General features: G+C 42.6%; 1 protein-coding gene and 2 pseudogenes across 1 annotated transcript; all 3 read left to right on the forward strand.

Moving 5' to 3' along the window:
- Positions 1–642: 642 nt before the first annotated feature.
- Positions 643–1260, forward strand: LOC147456748 (uncharacterized). Its single transcript, XM_086515542.1, has one exon. The coding sequence runs from the start codon at positions 643–645 to the stop codon at positions 1258–1260; it is 618 nt and encodes a 205-aa protein (XP_086371668.1).
- A 1314-nt stretch (positions 1261–2574) lies between these two features.
- On the forward strand, positions 2575–3077 carry LOC147456749 (uncharacterized; annotated as a pseudogene).
- Positions 3078–4187: 1110 nt separating this feature from the next.
- Positions 4188–5661, forward strand: LOC147456750 (uncharacterized; annotated as a pseudogene).
- The last annotated feature ends 12635 nt before the right edge of the window (positions 5662–18296 follow it).

The following is an 18296-nucleotide window of genomic DNA, read 5'->3' on the forward strand; positions in this document are numbered from 1 at the left end:
TGTGTCAGGTAAGGAATCGCGATTCCTTACCATCCTTCATACTGCTATAAACTTTTTGTGCTAGCCTTGTAGAGTATGGTCCCAGGATTTTAACGATCTTTACGAATCATCAAAATTCCTTCCGGAGCTCAAGTTATCAGCAATCTTGTGAATCTAGTCAAATAAGGAATCGCAATTCCTTGTCATACACATACAGGTGCATTTACTACTGCTAGTCTTGCAAGCATTGGGGAAAGAGAAGAGGTTCAAAAAAAAAAAAACGAGTATGGAGCCTTTTTCTCGGTCATTGGTGCCAATTTGGGGAGTATAAGTTTCGCATCGTTACAAGTGGGATGACACCCATAGTCAAAATTCTAGTCCCAGGACGATTTTCGCATAGTGAATTCACTATGGGAAACTGACGAAAATCCGGGCAATTTTGTCCGAAAAAAGTGCGCTATTTTTCGTGTAGTAGTGATCTACTGTCTTCAAAACGAGTTCTAGACAACTTTGGGTAAGGTCAAATAATTTTGAAAATCTCCCAGAAAAATTGACCAAAATGGCCTCTAAACAACCCAAAATAGGAAACTGCCCAAAATAGGAAACAATCCAAAATAGGCATGACCACCACCAAGAGAGTGTTGCTTACGAAGCCCGCCAAGCATGGGCATGGCCACCACAGCATCTAACCTTTCAAGATCCCATAGCTTCAAATTGGACTATAATGTCAAGATCACATTTTCACGAGAAAACATGTATGGTGCTAAGATCTGCAAGGATTGTACGAATCACTACGTGGTCAAGATCGAGGATTGCCACTCTCATTTTGATCTAGCACTATGGGTGAACTACCAGGGAGATCGATACATGGGTAGAGACGGAGTGTCATATCTATTCGCAGATAACCCTGATGCAGTAGATGTGTTGGGCCGGATAGTATCGAGGGAAGTGCACTATGTAGACGAAGTACCATCCAGGTCAGTCCAACCAAACCTCAAGATGATTAATTTGGTAGTAACAAAAAGAGTCCTCATAGATGATGACAATAGAGCCTTATACAAGAGGAATGACTCAGGGAGTGAGTTCTTCTATCACAGAAAGAACCCATTGAAGCACGGCCTGACTGATGAAAAGGTGCTTTACGTCTTCTTCAATAGGAGTGAGAGCTTTCACAAATCCATAATCCTCAAGGATACCTTTGGCCAAGAGTGGGATCTCTTATCTGACTTCAAACACCTAGGAAGGTCTTTTAACCGAGGCGGGGAGACTTCAAACACCTAGGAAGGTCTTTTAACCGAGGAGGGGAGGCAAGCACTTCAAAAGAAACTATTAGTTTGTCGCAATCAAAAACTACATCACTAGGTGCTAGGTCTTGTCATCAAAAACGACTAGACGCAGTATCTCCGGGTGAATCCAAACTGATTGGTTCAGGAAACATGCATGCCACGAGTGGTCATTCGACCAATAGAGGGCCAACAAACCAATTCATTCACCAACACTTCACATGCCATTAGGAGCATCAAAAACAGAACAAGTTGTGTCTATTCAGGAATAACTAGTGCTCAGGCCAACGCCAAGGAGCACCATACAGGAGAACAAGGCAATGTCCTTAGTAAGAGCAATAGGAGCCACAAAAATAGTTGGAAGGAAGGAAGGGACAGAAGAGCTAGAAGCAAAAAGAGATAGAATGAAAAACAACAGTCGGCTAGGGAAGGGCAAAAGCAATCGATTGAGCTAGTACCACTAAACAAAGAAGGAGAATATTATGAGGGAAATGATGGAAACACCACCCTACCAGTAGAATACCCAGGGCATAGCAATTTATCTATCCTAGATTGTGGAGTAGGAGTTGCAATTGCCACAAAAAAGATGTGGGAAACTCGGGGAAAGACCAGCTTTAAAGCAAACATACATAAAGTTATAGTTGGCTGATGGATACATTGGGAAACCTATTGGACTCCTAGAGAAAGTCATTCTCACCTCATGTGGAGTGGAGTACGAGCATACATTTGCAGTAGTAGATTTTGGGAAGAACCCAAATTATGACATCATTCTTGGACGTCCGTTCATGCGGCAACTAAAAATGATTCAGGATTGGGGATCCAACTACATCTACCTACGGCAACCAAAGGCCATCACTTGCATTAACCCGATTGATCACTCCTATCGAGATGTGGCAAGGACACCAATAGAAGGAATAGAGGCCATCTCAACAGGAGACGAATCTGAGGTTCCTTCATGGGTCTCAACTCAAGGATTCATAGGTGGATAAGTAGAGCATCGGATGATGAGAGCTTGAATAGGGACCACAATGAAAACAAAATGGTTTTCAAGATTGTAGTATAGTACTAGTTCGTACTATCTAAGTAATCTCAGGTTCAAGAGAATCCAGTGTCCAAAGTCAACAACACATAATGTTGAGTTCTGGGGAATCCAATTCAACATACATGCCTATTCTATTAGATACAAATGCTGTATTTCGATCACCAAACATCGAAAGCAACATTAAATTTTTTAGAACTGCCATGGGGATTACATTTGAAAAGTTTCATCAAATCCTCCATATACTATAATAGTGGAACCCCACTCTTAAGGATGTATGAGGACCCAGAAAGCAAGAAAATCTTTTATCAAGATCAAACTAAGAATTTCTACAGGCCCATTCCCCCACCAGATCTATCAGAAGAAGAGGCAAAGGGTTGGTTTCCATTCGTATCTCGTATGAATCCTAGTAACTATCAAGCTTTATTTATTTCAAGAACTCCTAGGGCGAATACACCAAGAAAATGCCATATCCAAGCGAGATAGTCGGCCTCAATGGGCCACAAGCATTAAAGCCTACTCTTAGCCACCCACCTGGCTTTGATCCCAAGATGCTACCACAAACCATCAAGCAAGGTGACCACACAAGATGTACAAGGTATCCAGGGGAGGGTACGAAGGCTGAAACAACAAGCTCTCTTAAGTCAGGAGCTGGTCAAGTTCAATGAATGCCAACATTGGAAGGCTCAAACATTCATCAGGAAGCCTCACACAATGGAAGAACTATAATGCCTGATAGTCGCATGGAGCCTCTTTCAGAATACATGATTAAATGAAGCTTCCAAACCAACGCTTCAAGCATTCAATGCTTGTATGAAGATAAACAAGGAGGCCAATTCCAAATGCTATTTTCCCATCAAGGAAAGAAGCATGACAAACCAAGAGTCTTCAAGTATCTATATATGAAAAAACTCACATATGTATACAAAGATATGTAATTGCCCTATCAAGTACTTATTTGTTGTTCTAATCTTATCTATTTGCTACTTCCCTTAGTAGTGCTAGTCTTCATTATGGTGGCTGAGTTTTCCCATAGCAAACTGCTACTAATTTACATGCGCAGGAAGCAACAACTTTTGAGAACTTCATGGTCGGGGGCAAGAAGAAATATTTGAGGCCGAGAAAATTTGGGCAGTTTATGATGATGATGATGGGTTGTTGCCCCATTTTCTACACCCATAGTGACGAAATGATTTGTGTACTTCCATTCCATGTGCACATGAATTGGTTATTTCTCGCTAAAACAATATCTAAAGATGTGTACACACATGGGTTAAGGTTGGTTTTGCCTACATGTGCGGTGGATTTATATTTGAGAAAACGTTGATCCGAGGGTCTGTGGGTGGATATATTTTTGCACATCATGGCGCATGATGCTGGACAACTACCATAAACTATTCGTATTTATCCTTAGAAGTGTGACATGTGGGCGTTGTACAAGCATTGGAAAAACCTTGCAAGGGTGCTACGCACGTAGATGAACCGGTTGAGGTGATATTGCATTACAATGTAGATCGTTCTCACATAATGCCAACAACTACATGCGTATTAATCTATCTTTAGTGGTACCTTTGCCCTATCAACAACTACTTATTTTCTATACTGATTCTTTCTATTTGCTACTTCCCTTCATGCTAGGCTTCATTATAGCCGAGTTTTCCCATAGCAAGTTGCGACTAATTTGCATGTGCTTCTTATAATTTCATGGTCGGGGGCAAGAATAAAAATTTGAGGCCGAGCAAATTTTGGTGGTTCATGATGATGATGATGGGTTGTCCCATGTTCTACGCCCACAGTGAGTGAGTGTAGCCTAACCCTACATCACAAAAGGCATCAAACCCTAACATCCTCTCTCGTTCTGTGTAGCGCGATCGAGCGCAGTTAGCATGGCGACGTGCTTTCCTTATCGAATGAAGCCTGATTTGGGAAATCTCATGGAGGAGGGCATGCAACGTCTGAAAAAAAAGCAGCGTACGTATTTTCCTACTGCTTTTCCCTCACTGGATGTGTTTTCCTGGCTGCTTATTTGATGCTTCTGGCTTGCAGTTCAAGATTTACTCACAAGATCTGGTCTGCCAAAGTCTAGGAATGTGCGGGATCTTCAAGATCGAGTGTTGCGTCTGAAGAAAAAGTCTGACAAAGCGGATGTCCCAAAGGAAGGAGAGGAGGAGATTCCAGGAGTGGATCCAAAGAAGGAACCGAATGCAGAGAAGGAACACGGTTCTGTATCTTCGCTTCGTAGTCATTTAACTTCTCCTCTGCAAGCATCAAGAGGAAGAAGTGGAGAGTCACAGATCCAGCAAAGATTGCTCCAATTTCTTCCACAAAGATTTGTTTGCTGCCAACTTCCCGTTAGTGGAGATTGTTGATGTTCTTGTGGGATGCCACTTTCCCGTTCAAGACAAGTTCGAGGGGAATGTTCTGGATGAAAAGGAAACAGCTCAGGCTAGGTGGAGATGGTTTAATAAATTCCAGGAAGCAGAACATGCATATTGCAAGGCAGAAACTGAGCGGCAAGCATTTCCTGTGCATTTTGCATTTTTGGATGGTGTGTGGAAGTTCACAAAACCCTCCAGGAAGGACGTGGAAATTCACAATCAACGCTGTGCTGGGTTGAAGCGGAAGTGGTCTTATGAGGAACTGATGGTAGGGAGCAAGAAAAGGAAGGTCGACGATGAGGAGAATTTAGGATGCTACATTAATCCAGACACGGAGGATGTACAGGAACCATTTGGGACCAGTCGGTCTGATGGTGATAATCAGGGACTGTCTCTCTTTCCAGAGGAAGCTGCTGAGTTGTTGGGTGACTTGCAAGAGGATGCTGATGTGGCAACAGACCGCGGGAGAAGGCTGCCTCCAAGTCTAATATCATCTTCAATCCAGACAGAGTTGTATGTGTGTTGGAACGCATGTTTCTCGAAGACAAACATAAATGGAATGCTCGATTTCAAGTTGGTTTTTATGCAGTTAAGCATGCTATGGTTAACTTGTCAAGGGGGCATGGTAGATTTATGTATGTCTTGGTTATGACCTCGTCCACGTGGTCCTATGGGATTCTTGTTCCAGAAGGGTATGTGCAGATTAGAGATGGGAGGATTGATATGAACTCTATGGCTGAGTTTAAAAGGCACCAGGGAATCACAGGCATGAAGAGACCGGATGTTGAAGAACTACAGGTGAAATTCAAGAAGGGCACTGAATTTTACAGGAAGAATTATCGTGACGATCGACAGGCAAGTTATGCGGATGGCCCTATGCTCGTTGGCACCTACTACTTGAGCTCCCAATGGTTTTCTTTGCCCAAGGTTGAATATGGTAATGGGCAAGTTGAAGGGGTACGCATGTTGTTTGATGGCTTGATGAGACTCATTCTTGGTGATTGTGTGTTCGACTTGAAGGATGAAGACTATAAGCAGCGGTGGCAGTTGAGGGAGAAAATGTTGAAGGAAGAGACTTATGTTTGGTATGGGTCGGAGCAAGAGGTGTGCACTTGGTGATTGGCACATGTGACATGTTTAACAGGTTGAATATATATCCCTCTCTATTTGTTGTACGTGTGTTATGCGTTTGTTTGTTTGGATGTGTGCATTTATTGCCTGATAGTACTTGATAGAGTATTTGTATTTTTGGATTTGTTGATACTACATTTATTTCTTGATAATGCTTATCCTTGTATATTTTTATTTCTTTATCCTGCATTTATTTCTTGATAAAACTTATTCTCTGTGTGTGCTGTTTGTGTGGTGTGTGTGTGTGTGTGTGTCTGAGAGAGAGAGAGAGAGAGGCTTGTTACATGGTTGTTTTCTGGTTGTTTTTTAGGAATGTTTCTTTACCAATTGTCCGTGCGAACGCATCCTGATGGAAGGCAGCTGTCTGCAATGGATGCCCGCTCTCCTGAGCCCCTCTCTTAGCTAGGGTTGTGATGCACAGTTGGCGGTTAAGCCTTGCACTTGTGAACGGTCCGCCTCTGACATAGTAACCAGTGATTGCCTTCTAATCTTTGTCTTGAGAGGCATGTTAGCGTTCCAACATCTCTATGTCTTGGGGCTGAATTTAACTTTCATACCAAGCTTATTGTAGGCATTAAGCAAATGGAGTATCTTGAAACATGCTAACTTAGTTTAAATTTTAATTTTTGTTTGCTGCTATGGTGCTACACATTTAAATGTGAGTATTTAAACATGAAAGTGAGCAACACATAACAAAATAGGGTAATATGTTATAAGCAAAACTTTCTTTTCATTGATATGCACAGCATGCACAAATGTTATAATAATTCCTCTATTGTTGTTTTGCCCCTTCTATCTTGTCTTTTGAATTCATATGGACACATGTATGTGTGGGTGCATGCATATTTGTGCTAATGCGTATGCAAGCACACGTATGTAGGTTCTGCATGTGGCCCACACATGTAGTGGTTTGGGTGTGTAATGAAGTAGCCCAACAACGAGAATAAGCTGCCCATGCCCAGTGTCTAGACGTAAGTGCAAGCTGGGGGAGCTCGAAGCCCGTGCCACTTGTACTGCTGCCCACAATCAATGTTGCTGGCTCGAGATAAATCACAAGTGCAAGTGGTAAAAATGCATCACACACACGGGAAGAGTTGGACGTATATAACCTTTCAATTCATCTCTAGAGAGAGAGACAGCAAGCAAAGCAAAACATTATGAACAGAGAAAAAGATGGTTGTGTGTTGGGTGTAAATTCCTAACTTTTTAGGAGGTTCTCCTTATGTGGTTTGGTTTTGGTTTTGGTTTTTGGCCTATTGGAAAGTGCAAAAAAAGTCGGGTAATAGATAGTTCTTAAAGCTATAGACAGTGGATGGATTTAGATAGTTCTTAAAGCTATAGACAATAGATGGACTATGGATGGATAGACAAAAAATATTGATAGATAGATAGAAAGCTAGGTAGGTAGATGAGGTAGACTTATAGATAGATAGGCATATGAATAGGTAGAGACAAATATATAGATAGACATAGGTAGGTAAGTGGATATATTGATAATTAGATAGACAACCATATAGATAGACAGTAGAAGAAAACAGAGATCGATAGATATATAAAAATCATTATCCATACATACATGGATAATGCGATGAATATACATAATCTTCACACTTTGTATGGTCCAAATATGCTCATTATGTATGTTTCAGTGATCCTTTACCGAATAAATATATATATCGAGTTATTATATAGTACACCTTCCTTAAAGAAGATAAATAAACACATGCATTGATGGATATATATAATTGATCGATATATATATTTCAAGCTAATATATATTAGATTTAAAAAGAAAACATAGATTGATTAATATATATGAATAAATTGTAGATAATAGTTAGCTAGGTAGATAGATGGATAAACCTCTTTACTAAATAGATGCATAGAGATATGAATGGGTAAATATATAAATAGATAGATAGGGAGCTAGGTAGATCTCTAGTTAACTATCCAAAGCACTATTATGATGTATCGTAGACAAATACATACATAGGTAGATAGATCGACCATATGATGGCTAGATGTTTTTCTAAGTATAGATAAAAAGGTGATTGATCGAGAGAGAAATTGATGAATAACTAAAAATTTATATAGATAGAGAAACCTATGTGTATATCCAATTGACATGAATTTAGTAATGGGGATATTGTAGTATCAGTCCATACTATGCATATATCCAGTGTGCATGAATTTAGTGGGGATATAGTAGTATTTAGTCCATACTATGCATACTTAATTAGTCTTGTGGAAGACTACCATCATGAGTATATAACATGCATGTTCCCAAAAAGATGAATTTTGGCATGATCTTAGATTCATGTAGGTAGCTTATTTAGCCATAATGGCATGTAGAGCATATGAGAGCATCTCGCTACAAAGTTTTATGCCAGTCACTCATGATGTGAGTGAGGATGTTATAGAATATTTCCATACTATGCTTGATGGATTTGAGATCTCTCTCTCTCTCTCTCTCTTATTATATTATTATATTATATATATATGTGTGTGTGTGTGTGTGTGTGTGTGATATCTATACATATATATACATATATATATCATATATATATATATATATATATATATATATATATATACATATATATATATATATACATACACACACATATATACATACATATACGCACACCTTCGAGCTTGTTGTTGGATTCAAGCTATGAAACTTTTTAAGTGTGGTTCAGGGCCTATTTATAGGAAATTTGCGCTCCTATGATTGGACTGCCTATTGGGATGACATTGGTGGGTTATGACTATACAAGTTACTAGGAGGTCAAAATGGCGCATTGTGTGTATATGTGTGTATATATATAAGCAAGGATAGAGAGAAAATGCTTTTTATGTAATGTGATAAGAGCTCATAATGAGCATATATGTGTGTGAGTCTTCCAAGAGCCATCATGTATATGCCCCTAGTTTTTGTATACAAAATCATTTTTACTTTATTCAATTATTGTTTATGATTCGTACCCATTATAGTATTTTGGAATGGGAATTTGAATTGAAAGAGAGGGAGGGGGGGTGTGAGGGACAAGGAGAGGAAAGCGAGAGAGATGATGTTTTTTAATGTAATGTGATAGAGCTTATTGTGTGTGTGTCTTCCGAGAGCCATGTTTATGCCTCTACTTTTTGCTATCAAGAGAATTGGTATAGAATCAATTTTACTTCACTTTTTATTCAATTATTTGTTGATGGTTATACTATTGTGGAATGAGAATGTGTGTTGTTAGAGAGAGGGGGAGGGGAGGCCGAGGCGCAGGGGACACGAGAGACAAAAATTACGAGATAGTGATGTTTTCTTTAATGTGATGTGATAGATGTGAAACATTTGTATTGTTTATCCTTTTAGTCTCCATGATTTGAAATCTTTGTGTTGCGAGAGAGAGAGAGAGAGAGAGAGAGAGAGAGAGAGAGAGAGAGTGGAAAGAGAGATCACAAGATAGAGGACATGGACTAAAATGATTTATCATATCTTTAAACAAGTTCATACATTCACAAGAACTGTTAAGACATTTTTCTACATAATGGGATTTGACTAGCGCCAAAGGTCGTGATGTTGAGGGTCGTTAGGGTTGAGAGAGAGAGAGAGAGAGAGAGAGAGAGAGAGAGAGAGAGAGAGAGAGAGAGAGAGAGAGAGAGAGGAATGATGCTTCTATGTAACTATTGATACGTGCGTGCATGGTCCCAGACGGAGAGAGAGAACTCTAACTAGACGTGGAAAACGTGGAAAATTTATTGCCACCTCGACAGACCTTTCTTCTACACGTCAACAAATCGCTCTCTCTCTCTCTCTCTGTTTCTGTGTGTGCTGTGCTCATCTCCCTTATCTCTCTCTCTCTCTCTGTGTGTGTGTGTGTGTGTGTGTGTGTGTGTGTGCTGTGCTCAACTCCCTTAGCTCTCTCTCTCCCTCCCTCTCTCTCTCTCTCTCTCTCTCTCTCTCTCTCTCTCTCTCTCTCTCATACACACAACAAGATACTTTTATTTGAAGGCAAGGAGCTGAGCATCCATGAAGAGAACAGAGAACGCATGCATGCATTTCAACTGGAAAGGCTTATGCACGAAAAATATGCACTGTAAAGGTAACACTTAATGGTAAAACATAAGTTTCTTCAACCTTCAGCCCTTGTGCATTGTTTGCTGATTTTCATTTCCACATTGTGCATTGTTTGCTGATTTTCATTTCCACACCCTTGTGTATGACAATTTTTCATTTTCAGATATCCCAAGTTCCAATTCTAGGAAATTCTCCCCTTGCAAGGGGCTTCCCCACACAAGTACTTCCTTTTGGTCCGCCACCTATGACCGTGCCATGAGAACACAATCTTACAATGAATTCATGGCAAAAGTGGGGGACTTGCCTTTCATCATGTCTCCTTCAAATCTTTGCTATAGCAAAATCGACATCGACATTAATATAAATGGCCTTATCCAACCAAACCAAGAGACTGTGGAGAGTGTGCTACACGCAAGCTGCGTGGTTGAGGAGCCCGAAATCATGAATATAGCAATGGATTACTTTGATAGCAACTAGAAAGAATCCAAGTTATGTGGGACTCTCCTCCATAGCATCCGTAATGTTGGGGTGTAGGCCAGGTGGCCGTGGGAAATCACCCTTGTACACTTTATTTTCCCTATTCAATATAGGGAGAGAAAGAGGAAGAGTTGACTCTTCTCTTTCTTCTCCACTAACCCACACAGTGGCTGCCTGTGCATCTCCCCCTTCCCCATTCTCTTCTTCCCTTCTCTTGCACACACTCCGTACACGCACACGCGCACTCATCAATTGGTATCAGAGCTACGGCAGCGAATCGTACGCGCGACCGCTCTCCGACAATCGACTCGGAAGCGACAGAGCTCGCCGGCTATGGCGGAGCTCGGAGCTCAAGCTTGAGCTTGGCAGTGTGCAACAGATCCGAAATTGCGAGCTTGGCTTGGAGAAGCAAGGAAATCGAAGGCTTTGAAGCCGAGCAAAGGACAGCAAGGAGTGAGAGCTTTGGGAAGCTTTGCAGCTTCTGCAGGCAAATCGGAGCCATCAAATGGTATCAAGGCACCCCGATCCCGAGCCCCGACTACCCCGTGTGTGTAGCTCTCCTTGTTGAGAGGAATCTTTGAATGCTTGGAAAGCTCTGCATAGCAGGAAATCGACATCAGAGGCAGTCTGTTGAGAATAGTGCAAAGCTTGGAGATTTGGGACACCGAGCAACTCGTCGAAAGAAAAATTGAGTACTAGCTTGGGAAAGCCTCGAAGAGGAAGAAAATCGCTGTATAGATAGTAGAGCATGAAGCAGGGAGAAAGAAGAGCAAATCGGGGCTGAGCCGAGAGCTTGGGGGGACTTCGAGTAGGCCCGTGTGCAAGCAAGGCATTGCAAACTCGAGCACTCGAGAGCAATTAGCAGCTTCACAAGCAGCCTATTGCAGCTGAGGACAATCGTGGAGTGTGTGCGTAGGGGCAGCCAGTCAAAGGCAGCAGTAGCAGGAAACGAGCAAGAAGCAAGGCAATTGGTATAAAGCTTTCTGCAGCAAAGTACAATCAGAATTGGAGCTTGGATTAAAGGGGGGGAACTCGGGCTCACAAGAGCGCCAACCAATTCTTGTCGAAAGATTGCTGCAGATCTAGTTGCATCTCAAGACCGTTGCAAATCGCTCTATGCAATGTGTGGTGGTGTGTTGAACACACACACACACACACACACACACACACACACACACTCGGGCTGTGGGTTGTGGGTAGTATCGAATTGAGCAGTCGGAAGCACCGCAAGATGCAGGAGCACACAAGGCAGCGCTGTGGTGGAGGAGCAGGCGCCGTAAGGATATCCTCACACACACACACACACACACAAACACACTCGTCTGCAGAAATCGAGAGAGCTATTGAAAAAATTTGATTTTAAAAAAAAAAAACTTTTTTGACACAAACATGTTTTGTCTTTGAGGGTGGGTGCACACCCCATGCAAGGCTTGACCTTCAAACCCAACTCTCCGACCGCCCCCTCTCCTTTCCAAACCCTTGGATCCCGACTCTTGAGCTGTGAGAAATCGACAGCAAGTGACTGAAAGAGAGAGTGACAAAGACAAAGGAGAGCTTGACACCGTGCTTGCGAGCGAGCACAAGCGACCGAGTCCGACAAATTTGAGACAATTTTTGTAGATCGAGCAAAATCTGCAATCGATACCGATCCGACTCGGTATTGATCGTTCGAGCATTGGCGTTTTACGGCTATTCGGCTAGCCACTTCCGCCCGGCGGCGGAAGGCGACATCGACATCGACACCGCTCATGCGCACTGGCTCGACACTCCACATTGCGGCGGATTTCCGACATCCGACCCACACCGGGCGCTTCCCCAGACGAGCACGTTCCCACGATCGACGATCGAGCTTGCGACATGCGCGGGTGAGGTACCTCTGTCATAGAGGAGTGACACCCGGCATTGGCACCGAGCGCACCGATCGTCCTGTACGACACAGTTTTCGGATACGACACCTTTGGCGGCTATTCAACTAGCATATTTTTGCCCGGTGGCAGAAATCGGCACATAGCGACACCGACACGCAGGTTACAGGCTACAGGGGGGGTTTTCAGCCCATTCACTCATAGATTCTCCAGATTACCAGACACAGCGCTTTCATAGGAGATTTGGAAGTCATTTCGACAGCAGATTCTTTGCGGACACATGCGTTGACAGATGCATTTTGGTGTGAGCACACATAGTGCTACTGAGCTCTTTTGAGAGCAGATATCCCCGCAGGGATCACTTTCACTGCATACAGCAGTTCTTGGCGCCTGTTTGAGCGCGATTTTACTCATGTACGTTGAGTTGCGGACACTGCCCACTGTACTCCGTGTGGAGCCATTTTTGGCTATTTTGGCAGTTCTTTTCGGCCGTTTCTGAGACTCGGACCGGAAGAGCCCTTTCTGAGACTGTGGCTAGTCCATTTGTGTCTGCATTAGCCTTTTGGAGGGTCGATAGCGTGAGGTTTTCTTTGAGCTGGGGTGTGCTCGAATGTTGAGACACCTTCGGTGATACAGGTAGCTGGAGTTCCCCTTTACGGTACCCTCGCCATAGGATATGTATCTGGACGGTTATTTATGCTTTTGACGCCGAGTTGGAACTTACATAGCAGTGGTTTTGTGCAGTAGATGCCCAGTTAGTGCAGTTGGCACATTTATATGCATTTTGAGTTGAGTTTTGACTCCTCATACAAAGGAAACTCTGCCGGATTTACTTTCCGCGAGTTGTGACTTCCATTGTTGGCACTTTCAAGTCTATTTCGGTTGAGATTTTACTCCCGATACAAAGGTTACTCTGTCCAAATTTCTACAGCTTCTCGCCATAGTGTGGAACCTCTCAAACCCTCTTATCAGTGATGGCTTCTTCTTCAGAAAAGGAGGAGTATTTCATTCGGAAGTTCGACGGTAGCAACTTCACCATGTGGAAAGAGCGCATGAAAGATGTTTTGATAAACAAAGGGCTCTCAGAACCGTTGAAAGAGAGTGCAGAGGATGATGATTATACACAAGCTCAATGGGAGCTTTTGGATGCAAAAGCCATGGCTACGATACGTCTACATCTAGCCGAGTCAGTCTTCTTCACCATCATAGGGAAGAAAACAACCAAGGAACTTTGGGATAGCTTATGTTCAGCATGGGAGAGCAAAAGTGCATCCAACAAAGTTTTTCTCATGAAAAAGCTTATGAAGCTCAACATGAAAGAAGGTAGCACAGTTTCTAGTCATTTAAATGAGTTCAACTCCTTGTTCAGTCAGCTGACATCTCAGGGCTTTAAGGAGTTTGACGATGAACTCAAGTCTATCTTCTTATTATGCTCTCTACCCAGTTCATGGGATATCTTTTGCACAGCCATTAGCAATTCGGCTCGAATGGCAAGTTAGAATTCAATGCTGTCACAGATGCGTTGCTCACTGAAGAGATTCGTCGTAAATCTCTCGATAATTCTAGTCATGGAGATGATATATGGCTGGCAGCTCAACAAAGCCAAGAGGCCGTGACAGGAACAAATACAAAAGCAAAAGTAGAGAGCGAAATCCTTGTAGTCCTAGCAAACACAGGAACCAAAGTAGAGACCGCAATGCCAAAAATGTCGAGTGTTACTATTGCCACAAGAAGGGTCATTACAAAAAGGATTGTCGCAGTTTCCTAAGAGATCAGAAAAACATGCAAAATGATAATTCTGGCAAAGGAAAAAGTACAGTAAAGATAGAGGAGCTCAATATTGTTGAGTCTCCCATGCCTACCACTGCAGTAAAGGATGCTCCTCCTCTAGTGATGCTCATTATGCCCACAGAGATTCATGCCGAGGTGACAACAGATGCCTCATATGTTCTCATTTTCACTTCAGATCTCACTCCAGATGCTTTGGTTGCACAGGATGAGGGTTATGCACAGAATTGGATCCTTGATTCTGGTGCAAGTTTTCATGTCACACCGCATAGAGAGTGGTCTTCCTCTTATGCATCCATGCATGGAATAGTCAAGCTTGGTGATTCCTATGAGCTTGACATTATTGGCATTGGTGATGTGAAACTTCAGATGCATAATGGCACTACTTTTGTGCTACAGAATGTCAGACATGTGCCCCAGCTTACGAAAAGCTTGCTTTCTATAGGGCAATTGGATGATCTTGGCTACACTACAGTTTTTGGTAATCGTTCTTGGATGATCCGCAAGAAAAACCTTATCATGATGAAAGGCAATAAAAACGGATCCCTGTACTCTTTGTTTGTTTCGAGTGTCGACGAACACTCTATCTATGTTGCCGAGCTGCCGTCTCTTGAGTTGTGGCATAGCCGGCTAGGGCATATTAGCCAAAAGGGAATGAAAACACTTCAGCGTTTTGGCTACTTACCTGTGTTAGATTACAGAGACTTTCCATTGTGTGAGCATTGTCTGTATGGAAAACAGACTAGATTGACATCTTTGCCATTGAATAAGAAACTAGGCAAACCTCTAGACTTGGTGCATAGTGATTTGTGTGGTCCAATGCCACATAAAACTCTAGGGGGGGCGAACTACTTTCTCACATTCATAGATGATTCTACCAGAAAGGTGTGGGTGTATCTCCTTAAGTGTAAGGAAGAAGTCTTTTCGACATTCCAAAAATTCCTCGCCATGGTTGAGAACCAATCAGGAACAAAGCTCAAAGCTTTTCAAACGGACAATGGTGGAGAATACATCTCCACAGAGTTCAAGGATTTTTGCACTAGAAGAGGCATTCGGCGGCAGTTTACTGCTCCATACACACCTGCACAAAATGGGATAGCTGAAAGAATGAATCGAACAATTCAAGAGCGATTTGTCTCTATGATGTCTATGGCGAAGCTTACTCCCGAATTTTGGGGGGAAGCTGTTCTGACAGCAGTGCACATCATCAACAGGTCACCTAGTTCTCCTTTGAATTTCAAAATTCCCGAGGAATTATGGACTGGCAAAAGGCCAAGCTATGAGCATTTACGTGTATTTGGATGTGAATCATATGCACATATGCCCAAAGAACTTCGTCGGAAGTTAGATCCCAGATCACACAAATGCATCTTTATTGGCTATGGTGCAAACGGAGAGATGGGATATCGTCTCTGGCACCTAGAATCAAACAAAGTCATTCATAGCTCACATGTGAATTTCAATGAATCAAAAATGCACAAGAAGCCCATCAAAGATGTTGAGTACAGACGTGTTCGTTTTGAGGATGTAGCCTCCGAACCAACTCAGTTCAGTAGTGTTTCACCCACTCCTCAAGTGCAAGATACTACTATTACTCCGTAGAGAGCGGAGTCCAGCAGTCAGGCACTGAGACGCTCTGAGAGAGTATCACGTGCGCCCGAGCGGTTTGAGCCGGGTATACACCACATTTTGGTCACTGACAGTGGAGAGCCAACCCGCTACAAAGAAGCTATACAAATGGAGGGTAGCGTTAAGTGGGAGCAGGCTATGCAATCAGAATACAATTCGATTGTGGCTAATGAGACATGGGATTTGGTTGAATTACCAAAAGGAAAAAATGCTTTACCTTGCAAGTGGGTATACAAGATTAAGTATACAGCGGAAGATCCCGAGCCTAGATACAAGGCTCGTCTAGTTGCCAAGGGTTTCAAGCAGCAAAAAGGTATGGATTTTGATGAGATTTTCTCTCCAGTAGTCAAGATGACTACACTTCGCACCGTGCTTGGCTTGGTTGCTATCGGACATGGAACTTGTCCAAATGGATGTGTACACAGCATTTCTTCACGGGGATCTAGATGAAGATGTCTACATGAAACAACTAGAGGGATTTGTATGTGAAACCCAAAAACCAACGAGGTCAGAATTGGTTTGTAGACTTAAAAAGACACTCTATGGCCTCAAGCAAGGTTCAAGGCAATGGTATCAAAAATTTGACAAATTCATGCAGTCTCAGGGTTACATTAGAAGTCAAGAGGATCACTGCTTATACACAAAAAGATTGAACGATGGTTCTTTAATCATCTTGATCTTGTATGTAGATGATATGCTTATCGCAGGCAAATCAATTGATGAAATCAATCAGCTGAAAAAGATGCTAAGCGCTCAGTTTTCCATGAAGGATTTGGGAGATGCCAATCAGTTTCTTGGTATGCACATCAAGAGAGACAGGAAACGTGGAATTCTTGAATTATCTCAAGAAAAGTACATTCACAAAGTCTTGCAACGTTTTAGTATGCAGGGGGGGAAGTCATTGAGTACCCCAATGCAAGCATACTCCAAACTTAGCAAGGAAGACTCTCCCAAGACAGTGGCTGAGAAAGAGGAAATGGCGAAAGTACCATATTCTTCAGTAGTTGGCAATTTGATGTACGCTATGGTAGCCACAAGACCAGACATTGCACATGCAATGGGAGTGGTTAGTAGGTACATGGAAAACCCTGGCAAGAAGCATTGGGAAGCAGTGAAGAAAATCCTCAAATATTTGAAAGGTACAGCTAGCAAGTGTTTACACTTTGAAAATAGTGATGCATCTATTGTAGGTTACACGGATGCGGATTATGCGGGTTGCGTGGATCGTAGAAGATCCACATCTGGCTATGTATTCATGTTTGCTGGAGCAGCTATCTCTTGGAGACCGTGTCTCCAAGATTGCACATCTTCATCTACCACTGAGGCAGAATATGTTGCTGCGTCTGACGCCAGCAAGGAAGCCATATGGTTGGCTCGTCTAGTGGGAGATTTGGGCATTCACGAGGTTCCAGTACTACATTGTGATAGTCAGAGTGCCATTGCTTTGGCAAAGAATCCAGTGTTTCACTCAAAGTCGAAACACATAGAGGTCAGATACCATGTCATACGAGATGCATTGGCTGGCAAGCGTATCGAGCTTGTCAAGGTTCACACTGGTGACAACCCCGCAGATGCTGTCACAAAGAGCCTAGCCTCGGAGCGATTTACACATTGTATAGAACTTATGGGTGTACGGTGAAGCCTCGGCAATGCTTCATCAATTTTGTATAGACTAACTATACTAATGCCACTATTGGCCACCATGACCTTCAAGTGGGAGGTTGTTGGGGTGTAGGCCAGGCGGCCGTGGGAAACCACCCTTGTACACTTTATTTTCCCTATTCAATATAGGGAGAGAAAGAGGAAGAGTTGACTCTTCTCTTTCTTCTCCACTAACCCACACAGTGGCTGCCTGTGCATCTCCCCCTTCCCCATTCTCTTCTTCCCTTCTCTTGCACACACTCCGTACACGCACACGCGCACCGGAATACATGGGTACCCTTCCCTTCAATTCTAGGTAAACAGGATCTTCATACTCCAGACCCCTACCAGAGCATCCTTCCCCTATGAAAGGTTCATAACCTTCCACCACCACTAGCTCCTTGGTCAGGGTACCTTGTAGCTCACCCACCTAGTTTGGCTCCCAGTTACCCCACACCTAGTGGGATCCAAACCCAGTGGCCTTAGGGGGTTAGCATCCTCCAAGCCCCTCGAGATTCAAGGGTTCAAATAGAATACCCGCCCAACTAGCAAGCCAAAGGACGTGTATTTATCCATACAAGTACCTTTCGACCTTGCGGTCTCAAATGGCTCGGAACACAAGAAATCACCTAATTTGATCCCACTCTTGTCCCATACCAAGAGTACAGTCAAATGTAAAAATGGAATATTTTTTCCCCCTTTTTAATTATGAATTCCAAGCATAATACAAGGGTGTCTGATGTAATTTGTCCATTATCATGGTGGCTATGTGCATTAACCTAACTCATGCACAAAATTCAAGTACAGATGCAATAGTGATACATCCGACCAAGGGAAATAACATCTTATATTTGGACTATATAAATTCCCTTACTCTCTTGTATCGCTTTACACCATTAAATACCTTCCAATTACCTTTCACTGTTTAATTTTCCTAACTTACCTTAGCATAAATTAAAACATTCCTCTATAAACAAAAAATAACTTTAAAAGGTTAAAGCATCAACCATAGATTTT

Source organism: Adiantum capillus-veneris, chromosome 6 (genome assembly GCF_014529385.1).
Source record: "Adiantum capillus-veneris isolate H3 chromosome 6, ASM1452938v2, whole genome shotgun sequence".
In the NCBI taxonomy this organism is placed as follows: domain Eukaryota; kingdom Viridiplantae; phylum Streptophyta; class Polypodiopsida; order Polypodiales; family Pteridaceae; genus Adiantum; species Adiantum capillus-veneris.

Coding starts and splice junctions, on each gene's coding strand:
- LOC147456748 (XM_086515542.1), top strand. CDS start 643: ATGGGCATGGCCACCACAGCATCTAACCTTTCAAGATCCCATAGCTTC.